Raw genomic sequence first — 26,820 nt, 5'->3', positions numbered from 1 at the left:
AATAGAAAGTTAGTATCGGAACATGTTTGCGCATTACGCTGGACAGGAAAGATGCTGTCCGCAAGTTAAACCCGCAATAAAACGCGTCGAATACGAGACACGTGAAGCCATCGCTGCGATTCGTGTGTGCTGGTTTCAAATTCGAGTATGAAAGGGCACAGGGAACACACGGATTCAAATAGCGATACTTATTAGAAAATGCGGCGTTCCATGAACGGATGGACTTCGTTGTAAGGCCGAGCACGAACCCGTCAGTAAGACGGACGGATAAAGTACGAGGCTCCCTTTTTTCTCTTTCTAAGACGTTGTGTTTTAGTGCTGACTCCGACTGTTGCAGTTGCTCCGCACGAGTGAAAAAAACACAAGAACGCCTTGAGAAGACAAGACTGGTGATTGTTAGCGCTCGAAGCGGCACAGTTGCCCATCAAGGGAACTACAAGGCAAAATTTCGCCTGATGTAACTACTCGTAAGGGGGAGACGCGCCAAAAGGTTTAAAAAAAAAAAGATTATACGTTTGTTATGAAGGATCTGTTGCGAATCAGCATTCATTTGAGAATTATGAAGGTCTGAGGCTTGGTTCTATGCTCCACTTTTATGGAACACAGAAAAGCGTGAGTGGTCAACTTCGATTTGACTCAATTAAACAATATTGAAATAGTAAAAACAGTTAGAACACTGAGGAGTAATGCCACGACTATTTATCATAACACAAGAATTGCCCAGAAGGTTGACGAATTGCAGTCAAAATTACATTAAATAGTATTTTTTTTAATCATCCATGTGTAGTAATATCTTCGAATTGTTTCTATTTACATGTATTTGTGCTCTTAACGATTACGATCGGACTGTCTGTGGTCTCGCGGGAGTGGTTTCATAATACGTTTGACATGACGAGTTCTTGTAATAGGGTTGCCAGCTCTTACAAATAAGTGAGCAAATATTGCTTAAACCCTGGATACGATGAACTTATCCCTATTAAGCTATTCGAGGCTTAACCTGCATATAACTAATAAGTTATGGTACTTCAAATTACTTCCATTGACAAACCTAATAAGTTAGCGTCTTTACCTATAAGTGAACGTGCGCGTCATCTGAGTAGCCGTTGCCCCGTTTCAATGAGTGACAAAGAGCCCATGGCAAAGGTTATTTTTGCATGAGTCATTTGTAAACTAGGCATCGTACATGAGAAAGCTTTCGAGTCCCCTTAAACATGTACCCCGGTTTGTTTTCTTGTCAGTCGTAGCTTCTCTATTAAGAGAGCGGAAGATTTTAGCATTCTTGCAGAGTCTTGACTTTTTCCGCTAGCCAAACCTGAATTAGGGTTGTTGAATCAGGTGTTGTCTAGCAAAACAACGGCACAAACAAAAGTCGGTCGGTGGAATACTTGCATGGTTATCGTGATTCATTACATTACATAGGTCAGACTAAGCAGAACACAAGTAGGCTAATTAGGTCAATACGCATTAAAAATATTAATAATCAAAATATATTTCGAACCTTCGATTCATTTTACTATTTAGTCCCCGTTTGATCTAAATTATCTTTCAGCCGTATTAACCATCGCTCGCCTAAATATATGGTATACCGCATAAGGAAGCATTTATCGTTTTTACCTTACGTTGAGATAATTTTAGATAGAAAATGTTCTTTAGTTGCATTTTAAGCTGCAATCATTCCTGCTATGTTTGCAAAAAAAAACATAAATACGTTTTGAGAATACCAAATGTTTTCAAAATTCTCAAGAATCAATAAGTTTAAGTGCGCTGGGAGCCCCCAGTTTATCCTAAAGGATTCGTTATATAATTATTGTTGACCAATGGCCGAAAAGTGACAAAATAAAGAATTAGAAAATATAATTTCAGAACAATAAAACCGCTAGATAATTCTGAACGCATTACGATTCACGTTTGGTTAAGCATGAAAAGAACCGCAAATGCAACAAATTCAATTTTTTGGTCTTTCCTGTTTTCAGTTACAACCAACAAACGATCGCAGCTATGAAGGCAGTGCAAAATATGATATTAGATTAACAGTAGTTAGGCCTTATTTAAGGATTCTAATGTGAGTTCAGGTCCTTTTGGTCTGTTTGTACCATGAACATTTTCCCATTAACTGGTCCTTTACAATTTAAGGGACCTTTAACCGACAGAGTCATGCAAATGAACGTTACAATGTCAAAGGCGACCGTTGCCGTCAAAATTATTTTCGATAGATATATAGGGGATATAGGAACAATAGTCGGTTTTAATATATTTAAGTATAGGGAACATTTAGCAGAAGGTTTGGTGTCAAGCTTCTTTTTCGAATTGCACCCGAATCTTATTATTCTTATTATTCTGTCTTATTATTCTTTTCAATCAAAATGGAAAATATAGATGCACGAAACGTTCTCTCAGCTTTTCGTTAAAACCCAACAGAACTTGTGTCATCTCGAACAAAACCCTTTCCACTGTAACTTCTTGTAATTCATTAATAAACTCGTACAAATAAACTTTAACATGGACAAGACTTAGCATTTCTAATATAAATGTATGCTTTTACCAGTAATAACAATACCACAGTCCGAAAGTTACAGAAATGTAACCGCATTAGGCCGATAATAGTCATAATAATAGTCATTGTTGCCAATGAATTAATGAGAATTTCAAGCTTTCGAATTGTTTGTACGTTTTAATACGATCGTCCTATTTGACTTGATCCATTCTTTTAGAAGAAGACCTTTTCTGTGCAATTCATTACATACTAGACTATAAGTAAGTGGCACATCAGCATTTGTCTTCACCATATCCTCTTATAGCAATAGTAATATGTGAAGATTTTAAGCAAACCTTTTGACCTGTTGCATTACTAAACGAAACTTGATGTTCGCAAGCCCTGAGTATATTTTGTTCGCCTGTATTATGCCTTGAATGGTTTGTACGACTAGGGCCCAATGTTATTTTGTTTAGTCAATGATTAATTTCATTATCTGTATTCAAAGGGAGACTGCTCTCTTTCGTGTAACTGAGTTTGTGTGCGAATATGTGTTATCATCATGACCCGATTCCTGTCGTGATATCGTTGCCATATTTCATGGCTCGTTTTTGCTTTTGAGATTAAAAAAATAGGTTTAATCCTAAAGAGACGAGATTTGTTTCTTGACATTGTTATCGTTACCGACAGAGGAGTTTGTGTCCTATCGGGCGCAAGATTTGTGTTCCTTGTTTCTTGTCTTAACGAACTGAGTCCGTTGCGCCTATTACGATCTTCCTAAGCTTATTTGCTGTCCTTCTTAGCCTAATCCTAGGTATTGTCTGCAGGCAAAATGTGCCAACAACAAATAAAGTGCGTCGCGTGCTTGCATTTCGACGGGTTTTGTAAATGACAATAAACGATAATAGAATCCGAGAGTCTGTGCCTAGAGCCTGAGCGCGTTACTGAATTATCTAATATGACTGAAAAATCTACTTGAATTTGAAGATATAGATATATGCAGCGCTAATTAAATAAACCCCAATGATAACCATATTATTTTGTGGGAAATGCGCGTTATTTTAAAGCCGTGCCTTATGTATATACCCAAAAATGTATAGCATCGTCTAAAATCAGTCATTTTTTGTTATTCAGTGATAAAGGTATACCTTTTGAATGATCCGGTAATGAAAAAAAGCTTGATCTTAATCAGAGAGTACTGCTCTCTTGAAAATTCCTGAAATTTTTGAAGATTTTATAGAACGATTAGATCAACATAACAAAGCAATTGATTGAGCGGTTGGTTTTGAGGGGAGTCGAAGCCAACGCTGTTATTTTTCCCAGCGATGTATGCAGAACGGGCCTGTGTGTTTAGTTAAATATTCGTCACGTATCACTTAGGGCTAAGTCTGTTTAAAAAAAGTCGGATTTTTTTTTATGTTCTCGATAATATAGACATGTAAGAAGTACTAATGTCAACGATTTGGCATGCAGTGCAACTGTGCTACGAAGCCCCAATGATACTTTAACTAAAGTCTAAGGCTTAATACAATTTGCCCCACTTGGTCAGATTCGCTTTGTAAATTATTATATGATATGAAACTCTCTTTAGAAGGGGTATGTTAATACAGGGCTTGTCTCGTTGATAATCCAATTGTTTGCAAAGAAATGCGAACAAGCAATGTAGAAGTTTCAGCCGAAATAAACAATACTAGTTTAGAGTAGGTTTGAGTACAACAAATGTGTTTAATAGAACTTTGTGACACATAGCCGTTTTTCTTTAACCATACCATTTAGAGTGTCCTATGCAATGCATAGAGTTTAGCCGCAGAACGGTGGATGGCAAACACTATATGCTAAATCTAGTTAGTTCACGAAAATTTCGGGTACAAAATCAGTCATATAAAGTACAATAATGATTTTTGCTACACATATTCTAACAGATATCTACTCACTTATAATGGATATCTATTCAACAGGTAAAACTGGAATGGCAGGTCAGCAGGCTGCGTTCCGGTTCTAGGGTGGATGGTGTTTTAGTTAGTCTCATTTTCGCATCATTGACAATGAGCTATCGCTATTTTGGCCTGTCTGCTGCCTCGATATCCTTCACAGGTCTAAAATTGACTTTGTTCAACCATATGCAGATGGTGAAATTTGGCAACATCTGTCAAGCTCCTCAAAGTGACGACTCCTTTGTCAAGTCGACCTGTTGCAAGTTGATGCTAAATAATGACGGACTGTTAGTTTGGATAATAGCAAACGTTAGGAAGCGAAACAGTTTTATTCACGTGTCCAGAGCACAGTATAAAAACAATTACGTTATCCTGTAAAAGGAAGGATTATCCTTACAGTGCCATCTCAGGCACATTTGGAATGAACTCACTTAGATTTATCCAGATAATTCTATCTAACTAAGCTTGAAGCAGAATGTCCAATTTTATGTTGTAATTAACGTGTGGTTACGTACACAAAGCCCTCGGCGAGGATATAGACAATGAGGGCATAAATGCTATATTTTTCGGCAACGAGTAAGTCGAGCGCGACGAACGGAAAGGCACTTGATACGATGTTGACGCGCCTTTGGGCTATAGATGCGTAAAAAACTCCTACATGATGATTTTTGCCTTGATTAAATTTGTCTCCATCCTAGAATTTTATAGTATTATCCAGACCAACGATACAACAACGCAGGAAGGGAAAGCAAAACAAAGACGAGCGTACCTCTGAAAAAAATAAATATTTATTACAGTTATTCATATTAAAAGAAATATGTGCAAACAGAGATTATAACAAAGCAGTCATTACCCTGCGGCACCCTCCTTGTAACACCGATTATTGGCAGTTCTATCAATGATGATAAATAATCCTTAATAAATCTGGTATTATCTGTTATTATGTTAGATTTTTAATTCAGTGTATGTATTCTAGGTCAGTCTATTAACTATAAGAGCATATATAAAACTATATGCGTATAGTAAATTTAGCCTAAAACACCGAACGCTTAGCTTTTCAGGCGTGTCTACATTATTTGGTTACGTGACGTTCGCAACGCTAACCTATATATAGGAGCTACTTTACTGCACCGAGAAGAAAATGAATTGAAACATATTTAGTAGAGGCATACGTTGTTATACGAGACCAAATGACGGAAGCGTCAAAACATGATATTTGTAAGCGCAGATAGACTCAACAGGATCTTACAGACGCCAGCGAACGTCACTATTATACCAAAGCAGCTCTGAGTGGCACTCTCATCCTTTATGGATGAGAGTGCCGCTCAGATTCGAACTAATTAATATTGGCATCGGCGGATCGCTTCAGTAAATCAATTAGGACAAAAAACTGAACTTTAAGTACCGTAAGTAGCCTAGAATAGCTAAATTATGTGAGTAACAAGCATTTACACACTGCATTGGTCGGCAACTAGCTAGCTTGTCATCCTTGCCCATCATGTATGCCTAATTTTGACTCTCCCTTTGCCCTTATTCTAATATTGAAAGAAGCTATTTCCTGGAATTTACTGTTGTTGCATTTGGATGACGAAAACGAAAGAAAACAAGGACATGTGAATGCCGTTCAACCAAATGGGGGGCGAGATTTTTTTTGTAATCGAGTAGTTCTGCAATTCCCGAGTAAACTCGATATCGAGGGGCTCTGATCGTAACGATTGTTGACACAGAAAGGTAAACTGACGCCGCACGCACGAAACACGTTCTCAAACATACGATTAGGCAAATGAGGTAAAGCATTTGTACTAGAGTTAGGCAAGGAGATTAATATAAACAAAAAAACTTGTTTCTTGCGGTGTTTAATGTAATTTCTTTCTCTCCCTCGTAAAAGTCGATTTATAACAAGTTGGAAGTACTGATCTAACGATTTGCTTGTCTGGACATATGGATACCCGTCGATCACGCATTTATAGGGAGTGACGTTTCTGGCAACTGTTTTATTCGTGTTGTGTTGGCTGCTCTCTAACGAGCAAAATCCAATTTTACGGTACGATCGTAACTCTTTCAGTATCAACCTACCTCTACGCGTTGCTGTGGAGGTGCCGTATTTTTACGTATATAGTAAAACAAGCATGTTGGATATGAATACAAAAGTTGCGCTTTATTACAGGAATCATAAAACGTTATGTTAATGAAGGACAATTAAATAAATATGGGATATTTGAAAAACGCCTTGTATAAGTACTCATCTCAAACAGAAGGCTGTCTTTATTTCATTCTGAAATGTCGAATTTGTTCTTTTCCTTGTATTCTCCTTTTTTAACAGCCCATCTTTTCAGTCTGCAGTACTACAAATTAATATAGCGACCAACTGCTCATCTACACAATCTGTCCTCCATACTGACTAGGCGCAATCTAAGAAGGCGTGTATTTCTTTCTATACATTCAGCGCAAAAACCTCTCCCTTATCCCAACTATCGCGCGACCGGCTACAGAAAAATGCGAAATCTTTTGCACGATTGTAAAGGTGTAGTGCTTCCCGTGCTGGGCCTATCAACCCTTAACCTAAATGAATGCCCTGCGTGCCGCCAGTAATTTACGAGCCGAATTCTTGAATCCAGCTATATACAGAACACGGTTATCCAAATGGTTTTGCTAATTCTATAAAGCTAACTTTGAATTACCCCATGGCCAGCAACCGTGTGAGATAGTACGTAAGCTCGCCAACGAGCCGTGTTATCTAGGCTTCAATATTAGGAATCATGTCATTAAAAGTTGCACCCGACGCAAGTTTGTGTATTACGTTTCATCGCTTTGATCCATAACTAAGCCTTCCGCATACTCTATTAGATCAGCTCAGAAGATGCGTATTTCATTGGCTTTTAGGCTCTAGGGAGTAATTCCAACTGGCGCTATGGCTGCCTTTGTGCCAACTTCGCGGCAGAGTTTCGTCAAAGACACATACTACACGTGCTGTGCTATTAAAGAGTAACTTGGCGAGACTTGAAGCAGCGACCTTTTTCCCTTACATATATATATGTGCGTCTCCTGCTGGCCTAGTTGGTTTATGGTGAGCGACGACCTAATTTTGCGTTGTGGCAAACGGTCCAGAACAACATAAATGGATCTCTGCTGACGAGCATAAATACATTGTTGGGTCACAATCAGGCAAAAAAGAGTACCCGCCGATATTGTGCATTTGCTATCCTATCTCAAATGCTGACTCTGATACATAGATGTAATGCGATTTCTGAAAATCTTGTCATTCTCACATGAGCTAAGAATAATTAAATGAGGTTATCTGTATAATCTTAAAACATAACTGGTATGTATAAAAAGGCTGCAAAAGTATTCAAGATAAGGAAGCTGAAATAGCTTTGCTTAAAAGGAAAAAAGTGAACCCCCTTTTGATTCTTCTACTCGTAGACCAAAAAATCTCAAAAAAAAATACTGTGATGTACAAACAGTAGACCAACTGATTTATTGAACACTATTATGTGCACTACGTACTCGTCATTCGTAATTATGCGTCTTTTCGACTGACACATTTCGATAATATTTTCTACTATTTTTTTTTATCGCATCCTTGTCCCCATATTTAATATAGACACGTGTTGCCTTCATCAGCCGTCGTTACTTTGGGCTCTACGAGGTTGGCAGATATCTTTAACCAGAATATGATTTTCACAGAACTGCTGATCTACCCCAACACCACGCAAACTAATAAGCAAGACAAAATCTGTAACGTCAGCAGTAATATATATATATATATATATATATATATATATATATATATATATATATATGTATATATATCTTTGCCCTTTTGTAAGAGCAGACTCATCATCGATTGTTCTCGAACTGACTTCATTTGCGTGTGCAACGAAGACTAACATTGTGATGAGCACAATATGAACACGATGATGACCTCTTATGATAGATTATCGTTTTGAAAACCCGAAATAATACTCCAGCATATCCTGTTAGGCTACCACTGTGGCCCTTCCTTGCAGAGTTGCTATAAACTCCTCTTATTTTTTCAACGTGTCCCTGTCTCCTTTTTTGCTCGTTTAAACACACTTAATGAACTATAAATCATGGAATACTGGTTTTGTCAGCAAGTGTTTTCGGCATCGAGCTTTGTAACTAACTGTGACCGTTCTGAATACCGTTCGATTTGCTAAGTAGCAGCTTTATATTTTACTATGTGCACGCAACTATGTCGCGACCGTTCAGCTTATATCTGACTACCACCAGAAAGGTTGGTCGGCAGAGGTACGAATATTATTGGGTGCCGAGATCACTGTCTCGCTAAATAAACTCATCGAAGGTGAAGTATTTAATAAGAAGAGGTTAAGGCGATGGTTTGTTTTTGCTATGAGTGATTTTGTCTATTTTTTTTTTATCCAGTAACATTCAGCTGGTTTGCCTTGCTTAACATAGCGAAATATAAACAGCTATAAAATAGATTCTGTTTGGTATAATCTTTGCACCAAGTATAAGTATAGTAGACAATTTCTCCTTAGATTGACTGACTCATCCGGGCGAACGAAAAATGCAATTTTAGATGTTGAGGGCTGCTGGATACAACTTGCCCCTGTGGGGTTCTTGCACATAACGATTTTCAGGAATATAAAATTAAATGAAGTGCCTGTCGACATTTCGACAAACTTCCTTTTTATTGTTATCTATACTGATCCGTCCTGAAATTTCAGCGCAACTGTTGCCCTCTTTCTGCATGGTTTTCCTTTCAAGGACTGGTTGCGATTACGACTTCGTTATGATAACACTGTTTGTTAATTTTCTGTTTCTTGGATTTGCCGGCAGGGGTGACGGGGGTATGGCGTTCGACATTGCACCACGATTCGCTGGCGCTGTCACAAGCGTCCTCTATATGGTGGCCAACGTCGCAGGCCTTCTTGCACCAAAACTTGTGGCCTATGTCGTAGAGGATAATGCTTGTATCGTTGACTAGCCCGAGGTGTATTGCGCGTATACTACTCTATTTCTATAACTTCATATTAATTTGATATTGGAGGTTTTATCAGGCAGGTAGATGTTTATTTGTCAGATTGCTTTTCTGTTTGATTCGCCAAGGGTACTGATTAAAAAGCTATTGTCTAAACTTCTAATTAGAGAAAAATCATCGTTCTGGCTGGATAAATTTGACTTTGTTTAGAAGAATACGTTACGGCCTACAGAAGTAACTGTCTTAATCGTTTTATATTTATTGTTCAATGATCCGGCATCTGAAGATGAAAAATTAATTAGTTATTACTTAATCGTTGAATTTTGTAAACTTACATGTCTCGTATTCTGGAATGTTCATTGTAGAATACGCTTACGCAATGGCATCTCGCGTTCCTTTATACGGGCATTTTCACGATGATAAACTCGACCCTCTTCCTCATGTTTGGTACAGCTGAAGAACAGATCTGGGCCCAGGAGGAAAGATCTCAAGAAAACTGTGACGCTGAAGAGCTCTGTTGGATGGCAGGCTTAGCAAAAGCTTTGACATAGTTATTCAAGATTCTTAGAAGTGCCAGCTCGACACCGTACCTCTAATAACGCGACCAAGGAACTTAGTCGGTTTTTAACCGTATCCCCAAAAAAAAACTATGCTTTACCTAAACCCTTGTATCTATATCGAATGATGTTAAGTCAAACGTCCTTGTCGGCTATCGAAGTAATTAAAGCTTACTGACAGTCTGAAACTGTTAGTCCTGTCGCAAACTAGCTAATAGGATCGTCGGAGCCAGAATCAGGCCGAAGTCAGCCGAGATTTATAGATGGATAGCCGAGAGAGTTAATTTTTATACTGTTGCTGTTATCAAGCAATATAAATACAGTTAAATTATATAAACTTTATTTTCTACCCAATACGCGTTGTATGTAACCTAAACATTTTATTAGTCTCCTCCTTGTTACTGATTTATTGTTTCATATATATATATATCTCGTTTATATTGCTTTCAGCAATATCTGCTCAAAGAATCAGCGTACGGCCTAAGAGACTAAAATGCTTGTATTTACTCCATACCGAAAAGTGTCGCAAGTCTTCGTTCCATGAATGCTGTAACTATATATTGGAATAGATAATTAAAACGCTGCATTAATTATCGCTAGGATGTACATCTCGATTGCACCAGCACAAAACGCCTCGTACGATTGGCAGCTAATTTTTGTGACGAAATGTCTATTTTTACTTGATCGTCAGGCCGTCCGCGGCTGCTAGGCAAAGGGCAAAGTAAATTCTCCAGATAATATTCTTATATACGAATCGTACATTATTCTACCTGCAAAGTGCAACACTACCATGACGCAATTCTATTTTCACTCTCTCCAAACAGAAAGCCATTTTGGAGACCAGTATATATGCTAAAACCAGCCTGCCTACGCACTGACGCTATTGACGTTGGCATTCTAAGAATTGCCGTCTACGTTTCCCACTATGTCTATGTTTCGGTGACGGTTACAGGCCAGCGTGAAATGTAGGAAAGGGTGATGAGATCGATCCGTGTCGAACTCTTTCGTCCAGAAGCACCTCTCTACATCCAGATAGTTAAGTGCTTAAAAGTTCGATCTAATACAGCTACTGCGACTAGTTCGTCCACCTAGTTGTCCAGATCCGAGAGCCTAAAAGATACAGCTGCGCAAACAAACTTGTTGATTTCGTCTGAAGGAAGAAGGAGTTGCACGCCGATATAATAAAGGGAGATAGAGCGATTTTCTCATTGTGCAACATTGCCTGTTCGGCTTCTGCTTGGAGATTGTACTCAGGATATCACGATTCGAAAGCATTTTCGCAACAGTATGAGTCAGGCTCCAGGAGACACCTTAAGGGAGCGAAGGGGCAGTGAGTGTCGCAACAAACGCAGTTTACACGGTTACTATTAGGTCGTAGTTGTGCGTTTTAGTAAACCCTTAGATGCCTTTATGCCGCGTGGTAAAATCTATGTATCTTTGTCTTACATGACTAGCTTTCTAGTGCGAGTCTCACTAATGGCCAATGGCCGGGTAGCGACAATGTCAGTAATAAAGGGCCAGAACAACATAGGCATCAAGTTGACCCTTTTTGTGTTTGTGAATTTTTTGCAACGTCACTTTTCGCTACTTAATTATGTTTATTATGCATGCATGAATTTTCGTGAGGCTTTCTAGCCAAAGGTATTTAAAAGTACTAAGTGAGTATTTAGCTGCTTCGGGATGATTTCGAGGTTGATACGAGCAAATAGCTGACATACGGTGACAGAAGCAGTCAGCATGTTTCGCAGTATTGGCATTTGTCTGTGATCAATCCACAGATAAAGCTCGGACTTTGCTCTTAAACTATTTAAACGCTGGTTAAATAGTTCTATTCTGAACCGAAAGCATCTCTGTTCCAATTTGAAGGTGTCAAAGCTGAGTGTTGTATCTGGATGTTCTCTAGTGCCATTCTGTTCAAAATAGGAGGTTTGATCGTATCATTAAGAGCGGCTTAAATTAGAGTTGTGACTATAGCTTATTTCAATTAAGGATATCGCAAGCCAAGCTGCTGGTATTAGTTTATTAATCACGGCTTTGTTGAAGTTGTATTACCCCGTTGATTACAAAATTGCTTTATTAGCCCTTTGATTCTGACGATGAACAGCCTTTACTTATAGTTCGCTATCCGAACTATCTTCCGTTTAATGTCACTGCCTACTTGCGAGTCGAGGATCCTCCATGTGTTCGTGCAGGCACATAAGGCAGCGTCCTTGGCATGCTAGGCTCAACCTCGCACGAGCTTCAAACAGCGACGGTCGGCGGTACAATGTTCACTTTGATTGCTGGCTAAAAAACGAGGTTAACATTGAATTTTAATTTTACTACACCTTTATAGTGACGACATTCTATTTACTAAGGAAATATGGATCATATCTATACGGAAAAATCGACATATGCATAATTGATAACGAGGTTTCTTCTTTTTAGCTACATAAGGAAATATCGCTTTTGGGTTTGCTGTTGCGATCAAGCATCCGATGTTACTTGGTGCGGCGTTATCTCCAGTAACACATATAATAACTTGATTTCTAGTGGCTCTGCTCATTATAGACTTAGGTAGATATCTGAAAAGGATTAAAAGACTCTTTGAAACATAGTAAATAATGAATTCGATGCAATGAAGAAGCTTCATATGTATAGACCTATAAAGCATTGTTGATTTGCTACCAACTTTTTATAATTTTTTTTATAGAAACGTCTCATATATTTAATCAGTTACTAGTTATTGGCACCTAATGGCAAATAGATATCTATTGAATCTGAATATATCTTTGTCTAATATTTTATATTTCTAATAACCATACGTTATGCTTGCGTTTTAGGCATTTTACAGATACGGTTCCTTCTTTGTTTCTCGATGTTCATCGGCGCATTTCTGGTCTATGCCATGAGACTGAACTTTTCCGTTGCAATTTTAGCTATGACCAATAGCATTAATGCTACTGGTGATAATATTACTTTTATTTCTAGTGATAACTGTCGACCGGATAAACACATAGCTCAGGGAGGGCATTCGTTATCGCGAAAGCTTCGCGAAGTAAGTGTGCTTCGATTTAAATTTTATCTTTCAGAAAAAGAGGCCGCTCTCCTAAACAGTTCTCTATATATATATATATATATATATATGTGCTGAAAAGAGAAAGGTCCAAAAATGTCTTACTTACACTAAGTAGGCTGTTGTTTTTTTTGCTGGTTTGTGCTAGGGTTCCCGAGCATTCGTATTTCTGTCTGACATTTCCGGCTTTCGCCCCCAGTGTATATCGCAGTGTAACTATGATTCGGCAGGTAAATTTGCATAAGATCGTCAAGGTATCTTCTAAAGATTTTGTTTTATGTACTGATTTTGGGATTTCTCAATAGCTGCAAGGTGACTTCCATTGGGATCAAAACCAGCAAGCGACAGTTTTATACGCGTTCTTCTTAGGATACTTAATCACACAAATCCCGGGCGGATACTTTGCGGAAGTGGCCAGCGCGACCTGGGTTTTTGGACTCGGTGTGGGTCTAACTTCGTTACTCACATGCCTGACACACGTTACTGCTTATTTTAACTACTATGCCTTGGTCGCGCTCCGAGTCTGTGAAGGCCTCTCAGAGGTATTTTTTCGTATAGATAACTCATAACTGGACCGTTGGGTGAGAAATATGTAGTACGTATATTGTCAGGAGACAACTGTTAGGACATATGGAAGCATCTAGTTGACAGCTATCAATGTAGAGATTAGGTGCTTCGCCAGACCTTCATCCCACAAACGCCTATTCTTGTATAAAGAGCAACTAGCAATTGCACCTTACAGCGGAATATTTTTTAATTCAAGCTAAAGCTGCACTTTTTGCTGGCTACGAATTTACATTTTTTCGTAATAGCACTAAACCTGTTTTCAATTGCTTTTTTTTCCGAACTAAAAACCCTGCTCTTCATGCCTAAGTCCTAGTTATTTAAAATTTGATTTGACGAAAAGAAAATTTAAAAATGAGTTGATATTCGGAATAATCGGCTCTGTGCAAATACTATCGGTACGCGAGCCTTTCTGCTGTTAACAGTGGACATCTTAAAAAAGAAAAGTCTTCTTTTATGGCTTTCGTGCCCCCATTCATAGGGGATTACGTTCCCAGCAGTGTTCGCATTTATCGCGCGTTGGTCACCTGCTAACGAGCAAAATTCGGCATTAAACTTCGTCAACGCTGGCACTGTGGTCGGAACGGTTGTAACTCTTCCAGTGTCAGCCTATCTTTGCACCTCGCCGATGGGCTGGTCCGTTTCGTTTTATCTATTCGGTAAAGCACGCTATGAATTTATGATTATTAAAATGTAAATAAAGATATATAAAAGAAGCATAACGTACGAGTAAGTCGTATCTACCTGGTACGCTTACTATTGACGCAATGGAATATTGCAAATCCAATAGCGTAGAATACCAATGCGAACAGAGTCGCTAACTATCCTCGATTGTTCCGCAGAATTATTAGTATGTTTTAGAATAATCTGTATATATGCGTGTTTTGTAGGCCTACTCGGCATTTTGTGGACGGTATTTTGGTTTTGTGTTGCGGCAGATGGTCCGGAGCGACACCCATGGATCTCCGCTGAAGAGCGCAAATACATTGTCGAATCACGATCAAGCAAATTTAAAAAAGCGCGCCCACCGGTATTGTGCATTTGCTCGTGTTCCTTAAATCTTACGTATGATATAGATATACAATGTGATTCGTAGAAAGCTTTGAAACTCTCACATAAGCAATAAATTAAATCAAATTATGTGCAGAATCCTAAGATATAATGCCACCTTAATTTGAAGCAGATTTGAAATATCTTTGTTTAAGGAAATAGACAAATCTTTCTTTTAAGGCTTTGTAGGGAACATTTGGCATGCCGATAATAGACATTATTAAGTCTCCTATGAACACACATCGACACTGATTTTAAATGAAAAAACCGATGAATGTTCTCCTAACACATTTCAATACTGTTTCCTTTGTGTTTTTTCTTTGCATATCCGTACTCCAGATCCCATGGAGGCAAATCCTGTTCTCACCAGCCGTCCTTATTCTGGGCCTTGCCAAATTGGCCGCTTCTTTCAATTATTACATGATGCTCATAGAACTACCGACATACCTTAATGATATGTTCGCCATAGACATCACTGCTGTGAGTAGTTTTGCCTACCAACTTCTTGGACTTAACTGATGAATGAATTAATTGATATCATACGAAACTGGATAAAGGAGGAACAAAATATGTTATGGGTTTCTTAGTTAAGCAGATCTATGAGGGGGGGGGGATTTCATCGACTTGTTACATGAAAATTATTTTAAAATTGTTATAAAAAAAACGGAAAATAACGTGTATAGCGTAGTAATCTTTAATGTGGAGTGATTATCACACCGAAAATAACCGTAACACTACATTTTATCTGCAAAGACGCAGAAAATTCGTGTCATTTGTCCTTTGTAGTAGTTGTAGGAGTAAACAAATAACCGTTTTGTTTTTAAGCTCCTTCTTCATTTACTTCATTTTAGTTTGAATTCAATGTGCTTCTATGACATCGCGATTATTCTATTAATATCTGAATCTCCGCAGAACGGTTGGATTAATGGAGGTATGAATTTATGCATCGCGATCACCCTCCTTGTCACTGCACGTATCGCGGACAAACTAATCGAACGTAAAGCATTCAACAAGACAAGATTACGGAAATTTTTCATCGTTTGTTGTAAGTAATCTCTCTTTATATTCCACTAAAGATGCTAAATCATTTTAATTTGATAAATGTAGCCAATAAAAATTTTTATAAGATGAATACGTCCAAAGTCAACATCAAGTTGAAGGACAGTCGACAATTCTTTCTTAAAACTGAATCTCGTCGAAGCGAAAGAAAAATGTTATCTTAGATGTAAAGAACTCCTGTACGTAACGGTCTTCAGGAATATGAACTAACTTGCTTTTTATTGTTAACTGCACTGATCCGTCCTGAAATTTCAGCGCAACTGTTGCCCTCCTTCTGCATGGTCCTCCTTTCAAGGATTGGTTGCGATTATGACCTCGTTATGGTAACACTGTTTGTTAATTATCTGTTTCTTGGATTTGCCGGCGGGGGTGACGGGGGTATGGCGTTCGACATTGCACCACGATTCGCTGGCGCTGTGACAGGCGTCCTCAATGTGATGGCCAACGTCGCAGGCCTTCTTGCACCAAAACTTGTGGGCTATCTCACAGAGGATAATGTTTGTATCGTTGACAAGCCCGAGGTGTATTGCGCGTATACTATTTCTATAACTTCACATTAATTTGATATTGAAGGTTTTATCAGGCAGATAAATGTTTATCTGTGAGATTACCTTTCTGTTTGATTCGCCAGGGGTACTGATCCGAAAGTTATTGTCTAAGCTTCTAATTAGCGAAAAATCATCGTTCTGGATAAATTTGACTCTGTTTAGAAGAATACCTTATGGCTCACAAAAGTAATTGTCTTAATTGTTTTGTGTTTACTCTTCAATGATCCGGCATCTGAAGATGAAAAATTAACTAGTTATTACTAAATCGTTGAATTTTGTAAACTTACGTGTCTCGTATTTTGGAATGTTAATTGTAGAATACGCTTACGCAATGGCATCTCGCGTTCCTTTATACGGGCATTTTCACGATGATAAACTCGACCCTCTTCCTCATGTTTGGTACAGCTGAAGAACAGATCTGGGCCCAGGAGGAAAGATCTGAAGAAAACTGTGACGCCGAAGGAAATTCACTATATGGCAGACTTCGTAAGGGTTCTGACATAGTGAATCAAAATTCCTAGAAGTGCCAGCTCGACACCGTACGAAAGGTCGCTAAAAAAGCTAACTACAAAAACCTGTTGGCTGTATCTCCTAAGAAGCTATATATTAGTTAAATTTTTATATTTATATCAAGGAAACCCAAGTCAGCCATGATCGGAGTGTGCCTTAGTAATCGGAGCTTATCTATGGTGTGCCACTGTTAATCCCGTCAATTTCTATTTGGCTTTTGGTGGTAAATTTGCTAGAAACATGACAACTAATTCTCACGGTATAATTTAACACTGTTTGTTATTAAATTATTTAAATCAAGTGAAATGTATGTTGCACACGCTTGTTTTTCGTATTTTTTTTTGCTTAGGCTAAACTTTATATTCGGTTCTCAACGTTATTGCATTTTTAATGATTTAGTTTTGCAAGACGCACATTTATTATGTTATAACACTGTCATATGATGTTGAAAGATCAATTTGCCAATAGCTTTTGTGGCAGTTTCTACTGAGAATATTGTGTCATGCAACGTGGCCGAGAAAATCGACAGCGAAACTTCGGTAACGTAGCCAAAAAACATCTATGTTTTACCTGGTACGCATTCTTCTTCGTTCCATTTTTTGGCATGGCGGAGTAGTTTAACAGTCGTGATAGTGGATATACTAGACTTTCTTATGACAAAGGCTTTTTTAAGTAGGACTAACAAAAAAGCAAAACAAATGCGTACTTATTTTCGTCCAAGATAGGTCTGCCAAGCCAATATGGCCGTTGCTATGGCGACTGACGGTGTCCTATAATGTGGCATGCTTGATAACATATGGTTTACAAAAAAAAAATTAAAAAGATTAGGGGTATTCGATACTTTTTCTAGTTCAATGGCGAATGTGTTGGACTCCGTCCGAATCTGCTATTAAGGTAATGTTATGGAAATAGAAATTATAGAGGTCACACGATGGCGCGTAGAAGGACAGATTATTGCATAAGCCGACAGCTGAAATGTTCGCTTAGTAGCTTCTAAGCGTACGGTTAGAACTGCTAAGTGCTAAAGACGTCGTTATTATCAAGTTCTCTTATATTTAACGTTTCAGTTGAGGGAATTGGGTTTGCGTTGGCGGGTTTCGAACTCGAACATTTTACTTTTAAATGTTGAATAAGGAAGCGACCTTGAAAATCGATTACCATTTTGGAAATAAATTTAATTTACGTGATGTTGAATAACGTTTACTAAAACAGTCAGACAGAAATTATACCGAAAGCTCTTGTTAATCACCTCTATATGGTGTATGATGAATAATATCTTTCTTCCTCTAAAGCCGTTGTAGGATGGGCATGGGTTCAGTTCCAGTGGGCAGAGTGCCCGGGTACCCTGCTTTGGTTGCAATTTATTGTGCGTAGCTTCCGTTAGATAATTTCGGTCTAGGGACGCCTTGATAACCGTTCTGTATCGATTGTCTTACATCGGAAAGAATCATCTGTCTCAAACGTGATCCATTTCAAACGATTAAATTAAGTTTATGGTAAGTTAACGTCAAAACCTAAACACATCATTCAGAAAGGCTGTCATCCCCGTGTTACTTTAAAGCTGAGGGTATCTAGCAACGGATAAGTTCGAATATTTCGTGTAACGACCAGTAATTCGTCGGTTTTGTTAGTTTAACAGTTAATCAATGCACGTACGAAATACATCGCAGCGAGAGCGCGTGACGATACGCTAAAGCTTCGTAACGCTGCACGACCTCAGCAGCTCTGCAACGTTACTTTCTCTATTGCGTGTCATCGTTATTGTTGTTTGTATGTCTGTTGATATTGTTGTTGTTATAGATGTTGTCACGCTATTAGCGTGCGATTCACCACGTACTAAAGCGAGACGATAGCTCACTGGAGTTCGGGTTATAGGCTAATATAGAAGCATGTAAATGCCAGTACACACCGGTGACACGAACAAGGAAACTGGCCTGACGGAAAAGCTCATAAGGCGACGTTGCTATGGGATATACTGTACCCTGTTGTGTCTCAGCTGCTCTAGGCCATTTTGCTAAACAGGAACTCGTAGCGTTAAAGACCAGCACGGATCTACAGAGGATGTTCTCCAGTTTAAATTATTCGTGTTTTACCATTGCAATATGAAGCAAAGAGGCTATTTGCATCTGTAGACCGTGTATAGCTGAGTTAACGCGTAGACAAGATAATGCTCGTATATAGTAGAAGGAAAAAAGATCTTAACAATTGACAAAGAAGTTCTGTGTCTGATAAATCGCACAGCTCTTTCGTTTTTGCGGGAAGACCGACGACACATGATTGCCTTAAATAAATCCTTATTGAAGTAACAGTTACTATGCCGTGGATAAACGAGATGGGCGAATAGTTTATAATAAAAAGATAAGGTGGTAAGCATTTTTCTATAGCTATGGTAATGCTTTGAACCAAGTATAATGATATAGTATAGCTCTCTTCTGAACTTTACCTCTAATTTTCCATCAACACAAGGTTTTCAATTTTAATACAGTTTTGATAGCGAATTGCCCAAACATACTTCAATCATGTTATATCATAGTTTGCTTATTTAATAAACTGCTTATTTAATAAGCGACAATTTAAAATATGTTGCTAGTTTTTGATCATTTTTGCTTGCCTTGGAGAATGGGTACTTTGCGCGGGTGTTTTGAAATTATGTTTTTACATGAAAATTTTGCAAAGAATCGCAGTCATACTGACTGGGATCATGCCTAATTTTGAATTGAAAAAAAAACTGTTACGGGGAAAATATACTGCGGAGCCAAAAAATATTAGATAAATAACTCTATAAAAATTACGTTGTTTGTAGCCTAGGCTCTGCCAATAGTTTTTCACTAAATTATATGAAAAGTTTTTTCTCTACGGCTGGCTTTACTCAAGTTCTACTACCTATGTGTTGGACCATGCTGGATCTGAAACGCAATAGAAGACTATGAGGGTAATCTAGGACGCAAGCCATGGCATAACTGAGCCCGCTTTAGTCCTTCGTCGAAATCCGCATATGGCAAGCTTATATTGCGGATGATCAGACTCGACAGAAAGTACTACATGCGCGTTTTTGTTATCGGTTGTTAGCTATCTGGCCTGTTCCATTAGCGAGACACAAACCCATAATCCCCGTGCCCCTTATGGACGAAAAGGCGTACAACAGCTGCCACCTCCGTTACTACCATGCAGGTGTTGTTTGATGTCTGAGAGTCGCTTCGCTGCGGCCACGGTTACGATCACTGCTACTTCCGTACCAGCTGAAGCAAGGAATCAAAAAATGTCTTATCAAAAAATCCTTTTGGCCTTTACGCAAAACTTATCGTACATCGCTGACGCAGTGTACAGAAAATGCCACCCACTTAGCCAACCTTCAAAGTGAATGTCATTGAATTAACTACACGTAATCGAAGAACAGTCGCGCATAAAATATCACTACGATGACTACAATAATTAAAGCTATCTTGATAATATTTTTGCGTAGCTCCATTGTATCACTTTGGAAGTCCTTCATGTTGTTATGAATTCAACTGTTGCGTTTCAGGTTATGATGATCGCATCCTGTTGCAGGCTTAACCAGGACATCATACTAGTTGTTTTTTCCTGAATTACTTCCTCTTTGGATTTGCAGACAATTACGACTTAGTTGCCCCACGGTTCGCAGGTACCGCTAAATCGACGCCTAACATATCTAGGCTTGCAGGATTGCCACGCTCACTAAGAGTAATGCCGGTATGTAACCTGAACAGATTTCAGTCTATATGCCTTACGGGCTACCTATAAAACACAGTCTTCAGGAAACGCATAATAACAGTGGGGACGCCTTCATATGTGCAGAGAAGGTAAGTTTAATCGATTGAGCCATGTTTCAGTCATCTAAGAGATTTTTGTAAGCTAATTGCGTTTTATTTTTTTAGGTGATATATTTCAAGAGATCCTTTCAGCGGGTCAGACAAGAAAGTAGCATATTTTATAGCCACTAAGACAATGATATATTCATTAGTGAATTTTAGTCGAAGTTTTCTAGATTTAGATTAGAAGATCTGTAAAGTTTTTGTATTTAGATAAAAGTTATTCGTTTCTTCCACTCGGGATGCTATTCGATGTTTTTTTCCTTCACAGTTCGCTAGCTTGTGTTGTGTGCGTAAAAATTATTTCCGAAAACGTTCGTAGGACATACCTGCGTCTTGTGGAAATCGCGTGAATGGTAGCCGAAATTAGTTGTGACCTTTGAACTCCATAAGCGGCATCTGTGTTGATAGGTTTGAAGAAAGTGAAATATTGCTATTTTCTAACTAGTAGTAACCTCGATAATGACTCTATAGAGAAATAGCATAAATTGAGTCGTAAGTATTATTCTGATCTGTGTGACATTGATGGAAACTGTCTCTGAGGTCAGTTCCCTGTGTTGATGTTTCAGCTGGCTCAATGTCTATTTCCAATGAAGCTAAAGTCCTCTTCGTAGCGTGTCTATTGGCAGAATAGAAAAATTCTTAGACGAGACGAAGGCGTCTTAGGGATTAGTTCTATGAAAAATCAAAACTGGAAATCTCCTCCCAAAAAAGAACCAAACTGTTATCAAAACGTTACTGCCTTTTACAGTTGTAAATTACCCTAAGCACTAGTGCGCACCGGATCATTTTTATCACGGCTAGATAATGTGTTTTTACTCGAATACATTTGAAGTACGCAATCGTCGTTTTTCTTCCTTTTTCTTTAGTTCCATTATTATCTACTTACGTATGAAAAGTCAGTGTTTGTAGAACCACATAAATGAGAGAGAATGATGTCAATACATATTGGAATATACTTTGTCTTTATTGTTGGCACGTATCAGGCGATCACAATAACGGGATCGTTCGGATGAAGACCTCAGTCTACCATTAGTATCTGTCTATGATCGATTGTAATTTTCACAAATGATTCATACATGACGATGACGATGACAGAAAAATATTTGCCACGATCCAAAAAAAAATAACGAAAAGAAGAAACGTCTAAACCACCTAAACAAACACGATGATATATTTAGTAATTTTTGCCACTTTTTTGCTTGCATCGATCTTAGCTTAGATGTTTGCTCTGATTGTTTCCAGTATTATTGCTCCTTCAGATACCCTCAGATAAGATAAACAACGTCTCTGAAAACTAACAATACGTCGTCTGTATACACTTTTTTAAACTATATCGTTCGCTTGATTTTTGATCGCACACCTCTTTCAAACTGATTTAAATAATTCACTTTTTGTATCAGGTCGTTGACTCCTAGCTATGTCTTCATTCTCCACAATTGAATTTGACGCTCTTTATATATTTCGATATTCTATCGCATGTGGTATTTTAACTGTATTTATACTTTTTTGGAGTATGCATGAGGGGGTTTCTCTTTTCGTAGAACTACAAAAAAGGGTTTCTTTTTCTTCTAAACCTTACCTATTCTTAGAAGTGTCCTTTCTCTTATAATTAGCAGCTTCAACAACATGTAAATATCTTATCATCTTAAGATCTTCTTATCATCTCTTCTTATCATCTTAAAAATCTTATCATCTCCTGATTGCAGTTATTGTTACGAACGGTATTTTTACGAAGGTAGCTCTCTATTCGTTACGACTTTATTGTCGGGGCTGTTTTTTTTTTTCTCGAAGTGATAATATGTTTCAATTTGTTTATACCTAATTATACTTGTGATTGATAATGATCGTTTCAAAGAATAGGTATCCTATTTCCACCGTCCACCGCTTGTTGTCTCGTTTTCTGTCACTTATATGGATCGTCGGACTTATGGCAGACTTACAATTGATTGTTTGTGGGTAGGAAACGTTTGGACCAGTTGATCCGCAACGGTTCCTCTTGACTCGGCAGCCCTTGCAACAAAACATACTTCCGAATCTCTATAGCAAATTACCTTTCTATATTCTACTTTTAGACATTTCGATGTTTCGACATATGTTTTCCAGATGCTCGTCGTACTCATCTATTGAGGCCTATTTTAGGTAAATGGTTCGTCTGATTTCAACATGGACGTTCAAGCATTTCATTCGGCCTAGGTTTGCCCTCCGTTCAGCGTCTTTTGACAGCCATCGTTAAATTATTAGTCATATTATATTTCCTGATGAAGTATAGCGTTTCTTCTATATCTGTGGTCTGCTTTAGTTTCGGGTATGTTTTTTTTTTCTTGTACTATAAGCAACGTGCGAAGCTGTGTTGTTCCCTGTATCGTTATTCTGACTAGGCATATAGATGTATAGTAAATCTGCTTCAATAAATAGCTAGTTTGCTGTTACTTGTTCGTTAGGGCCAGACTGCATACGATTTCGGAAGTGGCCTGTTTTTTTGTTTTACCTTTCAATAGAACCAATTTTAAATATGATCAGTATTAATACCATGTTTAGGTACCGCGTGTTTCGATCTTTCCAACTGTTTCCTAAATGCCTGTCCCCTCAGCAGTTTTCAGCCGCAATTGTATATAATAATTTTTTCATCTCTAACGTCCCAGTATATTGCTCAACCGTGACTACTCGACATGTTAATATGCTCTGATTGATAGAATGAGCGCGTATCGTCTAGCTGTTCTCTTTTCTCTCCTTTGAATATGTATCCGAGCAGGGCAAACGTCGGCTCTCCGCTTGTCCGCTCTGAGAAACGCCTCCTGCCGATTCGGCTTGTCCTCATTATATCTCAGCTGCTTACTTGTCTTAGCCACTTTATAAAATTAGCATATATAATTGTTTCTAGTAATTACCTCTCTCTGTCACCTCTATGGAGGCCTGAGAACTAATCATATACGCTACAAGCCATTTTCGACCGCGATCAATATTCGAATAGAAATTAGCGATACCCAGCTACTTTTTACAGGCTGGTGAATTACCTTTGGCCTCGGCTTGCTTGCCATAGGGATTAGAGCATACCTAGAATAGTAACGATGATCGTTTTTGATGGCCCTACAATTTGGTAGACATTTAGTAGGCTCAACTTTCTCGTTGTTGCTGGGATAGCAACTGGTTAAAAATATCCTGGACTACCATGATTCTGAATTCCGAACAGTCCGATTGTAAACTTATATCGACAACTCTTTTATACCTAGGCTACATCATATACGTAACCCGCATGTGCTTAGCCCGAAAATACTCATTTTTCGATAGCCCACTTGTTCATCTAAAGGCTTTGTAGACAGGCCTTTCTGTTCACTGTTTCTGTTAGTTCTCATTTTTTGTGAACTGCCGTCGCCCCTGCTTCTTCAATCTAGCTTTTTCTAAACATGATTATCTGTGTGGCGTTTTCTTTTCTATTATTTCGCGTCATCTCAGCTGAGATGAAAAGAATCAGTGGGTGAATACTAGCGTTCTACGCGTATGTAAGATTTTGTCTGATACATTTTTGCCGATTGTACGTTGATTTTATGATACTCTATCACGTTTTTCTCTAAGTGTCATCAGAGATGATATCAGGATTTTACTGCCACAACGTGCCCCGTTGTCTCTAAGGGATTCTAGAGATCTTCAGGTAGAAGTTCTCCCTGTGCATTAGTTGAGGCCTTAAGCCATTGATTTAGCAAAGAAACACTTAGCTATTGTGGCTTATTAGATCACTGCAATTTTGCAGGCATTTTTTAGAAATAGTTTCGCATGATCCAGAACTGACTGGGCGAAAATTTACAAAATCCATATTGAAATTTTTGTTTGCCGCTGCCTAAACACAGCAGGTTTATTTGAGTTGATCGCTAAACATTAATAGCGGGCAGCAATCGACGCGTAGCTCGGCTGTCACGTTTCAATCACATTGTCTTTCAAGGCACACTTCCTAAAGTGAACTGCATTGTCGGCAGGTTCTACTCTAACATTCAGATTTTACAAAACATTTTTGGCCCATATGCAAAACGAATTAATCCGATGGTCAGCCCTTATTGCTAAGAAACGTTTCTCACGATAAACTACCTGTTTACAAACAAGGCATGGAATTTTCCTATACACGTATACGGCGTCTACACATACACAACGGCTTGAACTTTCAGTATTTCCATCTGTGATCTGGGTCGCTAACTTAGTCAGTAGTCGGTAATGTTAAACGATATCGTTAACCAGCGAGGTCCGTTTGTTCGGCGGCTGTTGGTTCCAGCATCGATACTGCTATTTATGCTAGAATCAATAAGCGTTTTATAGGTGACGCTTTTCCCACGACCCACTTGGGCTTGCTATCTGTATTTGCCTATATGCTAGTTTCTTCAAAGGTCTTTTTATCGTCCTCGCCGTTATCCTCGATGGTGACCACGTGATGTCGGCTGCGGACTTCTGCATCCTCCTCGCCTGAGTGGTTTCGATCTTGCGATTTTAATGAGCTTCTCCGTTCGCCAGTGGGAGTACTCATTCCGGACATCGCTTCCGGAGCGGTGCAGGAGTCCTGCCTGCTCCGGCTGCCGCCGCCGTCGCCGTCGCCGCCGCCACTGCTGCTGCTTGCTGAAGCTACAGTAGCACATGCGGACCCGGAGGCGTGTGGGCTCCGTAGCGTGTCAAGCACGTCCTCCTGAGAGGATGAGATTGCCTTTTGGCGAGACAATCTCAAACTGGGTGGTCTACTTGACTGAACGCTTTCCTATATGCGTATACCCCATTGCCACCAAGCAGTGTTACCAACGACACAAAGTGATTGCAAACGTCGTTAGCTCGATACCAAAAGATAGGGTTGTTATTATTTACAGTTCGGTAGCGGTAGTTAATGGTGGCACAGCTCGTAAGGAACTACGCTTTCCAATCACTACAGATTATAATATGTCATATCATGCAACTACAAAACGTATATGAGGTTCATCTTTGTAGACAGTATTGCTAGCTAAATTTAAACGACGTTCAAAAAAACAGGGATTATAATTTATGCCAACAAATAAATGAATAACGAATGATTATCTATTGTTAGAGCCATATATAAACCAAATCAAACGGGTCCTAAGAGTAGGTTTATTAATTGAATATTGTTTTCAAACAGGAACCATTATGAGTATTTTCTTTATGTCTAGTTCTAAGAGGATGAACGGATAATTTTCTATTGTTGCAGTAGAGAGCTTACGATCTGCTTGCCTTTTTGTATGATTTTCACAGTAGTCAAGTTTAGGTCCCACATCAGGTATTCGATTTCCTCGCATATGAGAGGAGCGTTTAACTCTACCTAAAGACTATTTACTACACGCGGATTATAGTCTCTATAAAAATAAAAGCAGACTGGGAGGCCCATTCCATTAACTGGCTTTGATGCACTGTTTGCCCTATGGAAACTATGCAAAGGCAGCATAAGGCGTGCTGACCTTTCCGGAATCGGTTTTTTCTACGGCGGCGTGAAAGGCAGCGTGGCCTGTTGGCATGGTCGTGCCCGCTGTCGGAGGCCCAGATAGGCTTCCCGATTGGCGGCTAAGCAATGAGCTGCGTCTTTGCTGTGCCGCACGTAGAATGTCCAAATGCGACACTTGGCCTAACGTCAGCGTCGAGATCTTCCGTCGTTGACGAAGCGAACGACGTCGCTCTCCCTGAGACGATGTCCTTCGGCGACCTACGAAAAAACATTAGTGCCCAAACAGACAACGGGAAAATATGATGATTGGCACAAGTCAAAGTAACGACCATGCATATAGTATAGGAGTACGAACAGGATTGTCTCAGATAATATGGTTGCGCCATATTTAAACGGCTGCTTTTCATGCTTTTTATGCATACAAACATACATGTGTAAAGAAGAAGAATTCAGTGTATCTGTTAACGAAACTAACAGCCGGCAATTTTCAAGATGCTTTGCATGCAATAGCGCGATTAGCTGATCTGACAATTCGGCTATTTCTGCACGCTCGTGCAGACCGATTGAAGACGGTTGCGTCTTATAACCTATTGTACCTTTTGTTTCAGTATCAGACTCGCTTTCGGTAGTGTTTTTTTGCCCACCCGACATGGGCTGATACCCCTGGATCGGAAGGGCTGAGCTGCCATGCAGCGAATCCTGGTCAGTCTGCTCGGGTTCCGAGGGTACATCACCAGCAAGAGTGTACATCGTCAGACGGCGGGCCCGCAAACGGCGAGCTCGAAGGTGAGCCGCCAGCTCCTGGTTATCGTCGTTAACGAGGTTCGGATTATATCGGTGGTGATA

General features: G+C 39.0%; 2 protein-coding genes across 15 annotated transcripts in view; one reads left to right on the top strand and one right to left on the bottom strand.

Moving 5' to 3' along the window:
- Positions 1 to 13: 13 nt before the first annotated feature.
- Positions 14 to 26,721, top strand: LOC111248953 (sialin-like). Of its 8 annotated transcripts, XR_015327196.1 has the most exons (11): positions 10,972 to 11,260; positions 12,753 to 12,967; positions 13,291 to 13,527; positions 14,031 to 14,208; positions 14,440 to 14,579; positions 14,939 to 15,079; positions 15,512 to 15,644; positions 15,914 to 16,155; positions 16,524 to 16,754; positions 20,240 to 20,537; positions 26,583 to 26,721. XR_015327196.1 is itself a non-coding variant. In XM_086988203.1 (9 exons), the coding sequence occupies exons 1-9, from the start codon at positions 596 to 598 to the stop codon at positions 16,725 to 16,727; spliced, it is 1,359 nt and encodes a 452-aa protein (XP_086844329.1). In that variant the 5' UTR covers positions 14 to 595; the 3' UTR covers positions 16,728 to 19,297. The 8 variants fall into 8 exon arrangements, 7 of the variants coding, with proteins under 7 accessions (XP_086844329.1, XP_086844331.1, XP_086844328.1 ...); XM_086988203.1 differs by lacking the exons at positions 10,972 to 11,260; positions 20,240 to 20,537; positions 26,583 to 26,721 and adding an exon at positions 14 to 612 and having other exon boundaries at positions 12,901 to 12,967; positions 16,524 to 19,297; XM_086988202.1 differs by lacking the exons at positions 20,240 to 20,537; positions 26,583 to 26,721 and having other exon boundaries at positions 14,488 to 14,579; positions 16,524 to 19,297.
- Positions 21,485 to 26,820, bottom strand: part of LOC111248951 (sodium/hydrogen exchanger 4-like) — a 101,818-nt gene continuing 96,482 nt past the window's right edge. For all 7 annotated transcript variants that reach the window (XM_086988197.1, XM_022802098.2, XM_086988198.1 and 4 more), the window contains 3 exons: positions 26,571 to 26,820; positions 25,991 to 26,232; positions 21,485 to 25,284 (listed from right to left, as the gene is read on the bottom strand). In XM_086988197.1, the coding sequence (XP_086844323.1) occupies positions 24,901 to 25,284; positions 25,991 to 26,232; positions 26,571 to 26,820 (876 nt within the window). In that variant the 3' untranslated portion in view covers positions 21,485 to 24,900. The remainder of the gene's footprint in view (positions 25,285 to 25,990; positions 26,233 to 26,570) is intronic.

This window comes from Varroa destructor, unplaced genomic scaffold, assembly GCF_002443255.2.
Source record: "Varroa destructor unplaced genomic scaffold, Vdes_3.0 BEIS01000004.1, whole genome shotgun sequence".
NCBI lineage: Eukaryota > Metazoa > Arthropoda > Arachnida > Mesostigmata > Varroidae > Varroa > Varroa destructor.
The sequence above is the reverse complement of the archived record's forward strand: the minus strand, read 5'-3'. Positions and strand labels throughout refer to the sequence as shown.

Coding starts and splice junctions, on each gene's coding strand:
- LOC111248953 (XM_022802103.2), top strand. CDS start 11,218: ATGAGTCAGGCTCCAGGAGACACCTTAAGGGAGCGAAGGGGCA. Junction 11,261..12,752: donor CTTAAGGGAGCGAAGGGGCA/GTGAGTGTCGCA, acceptor CTTGCGTTTTAG/GCATTTTACAGATACGGTTC. Junction 14,209..14,439: donor CGTTTCGTTTTATCTATTCG/GTAAAGCACGCT, acceptor CGTGTTTTGTAG/GCCTACTCGGCATTTTGTGG.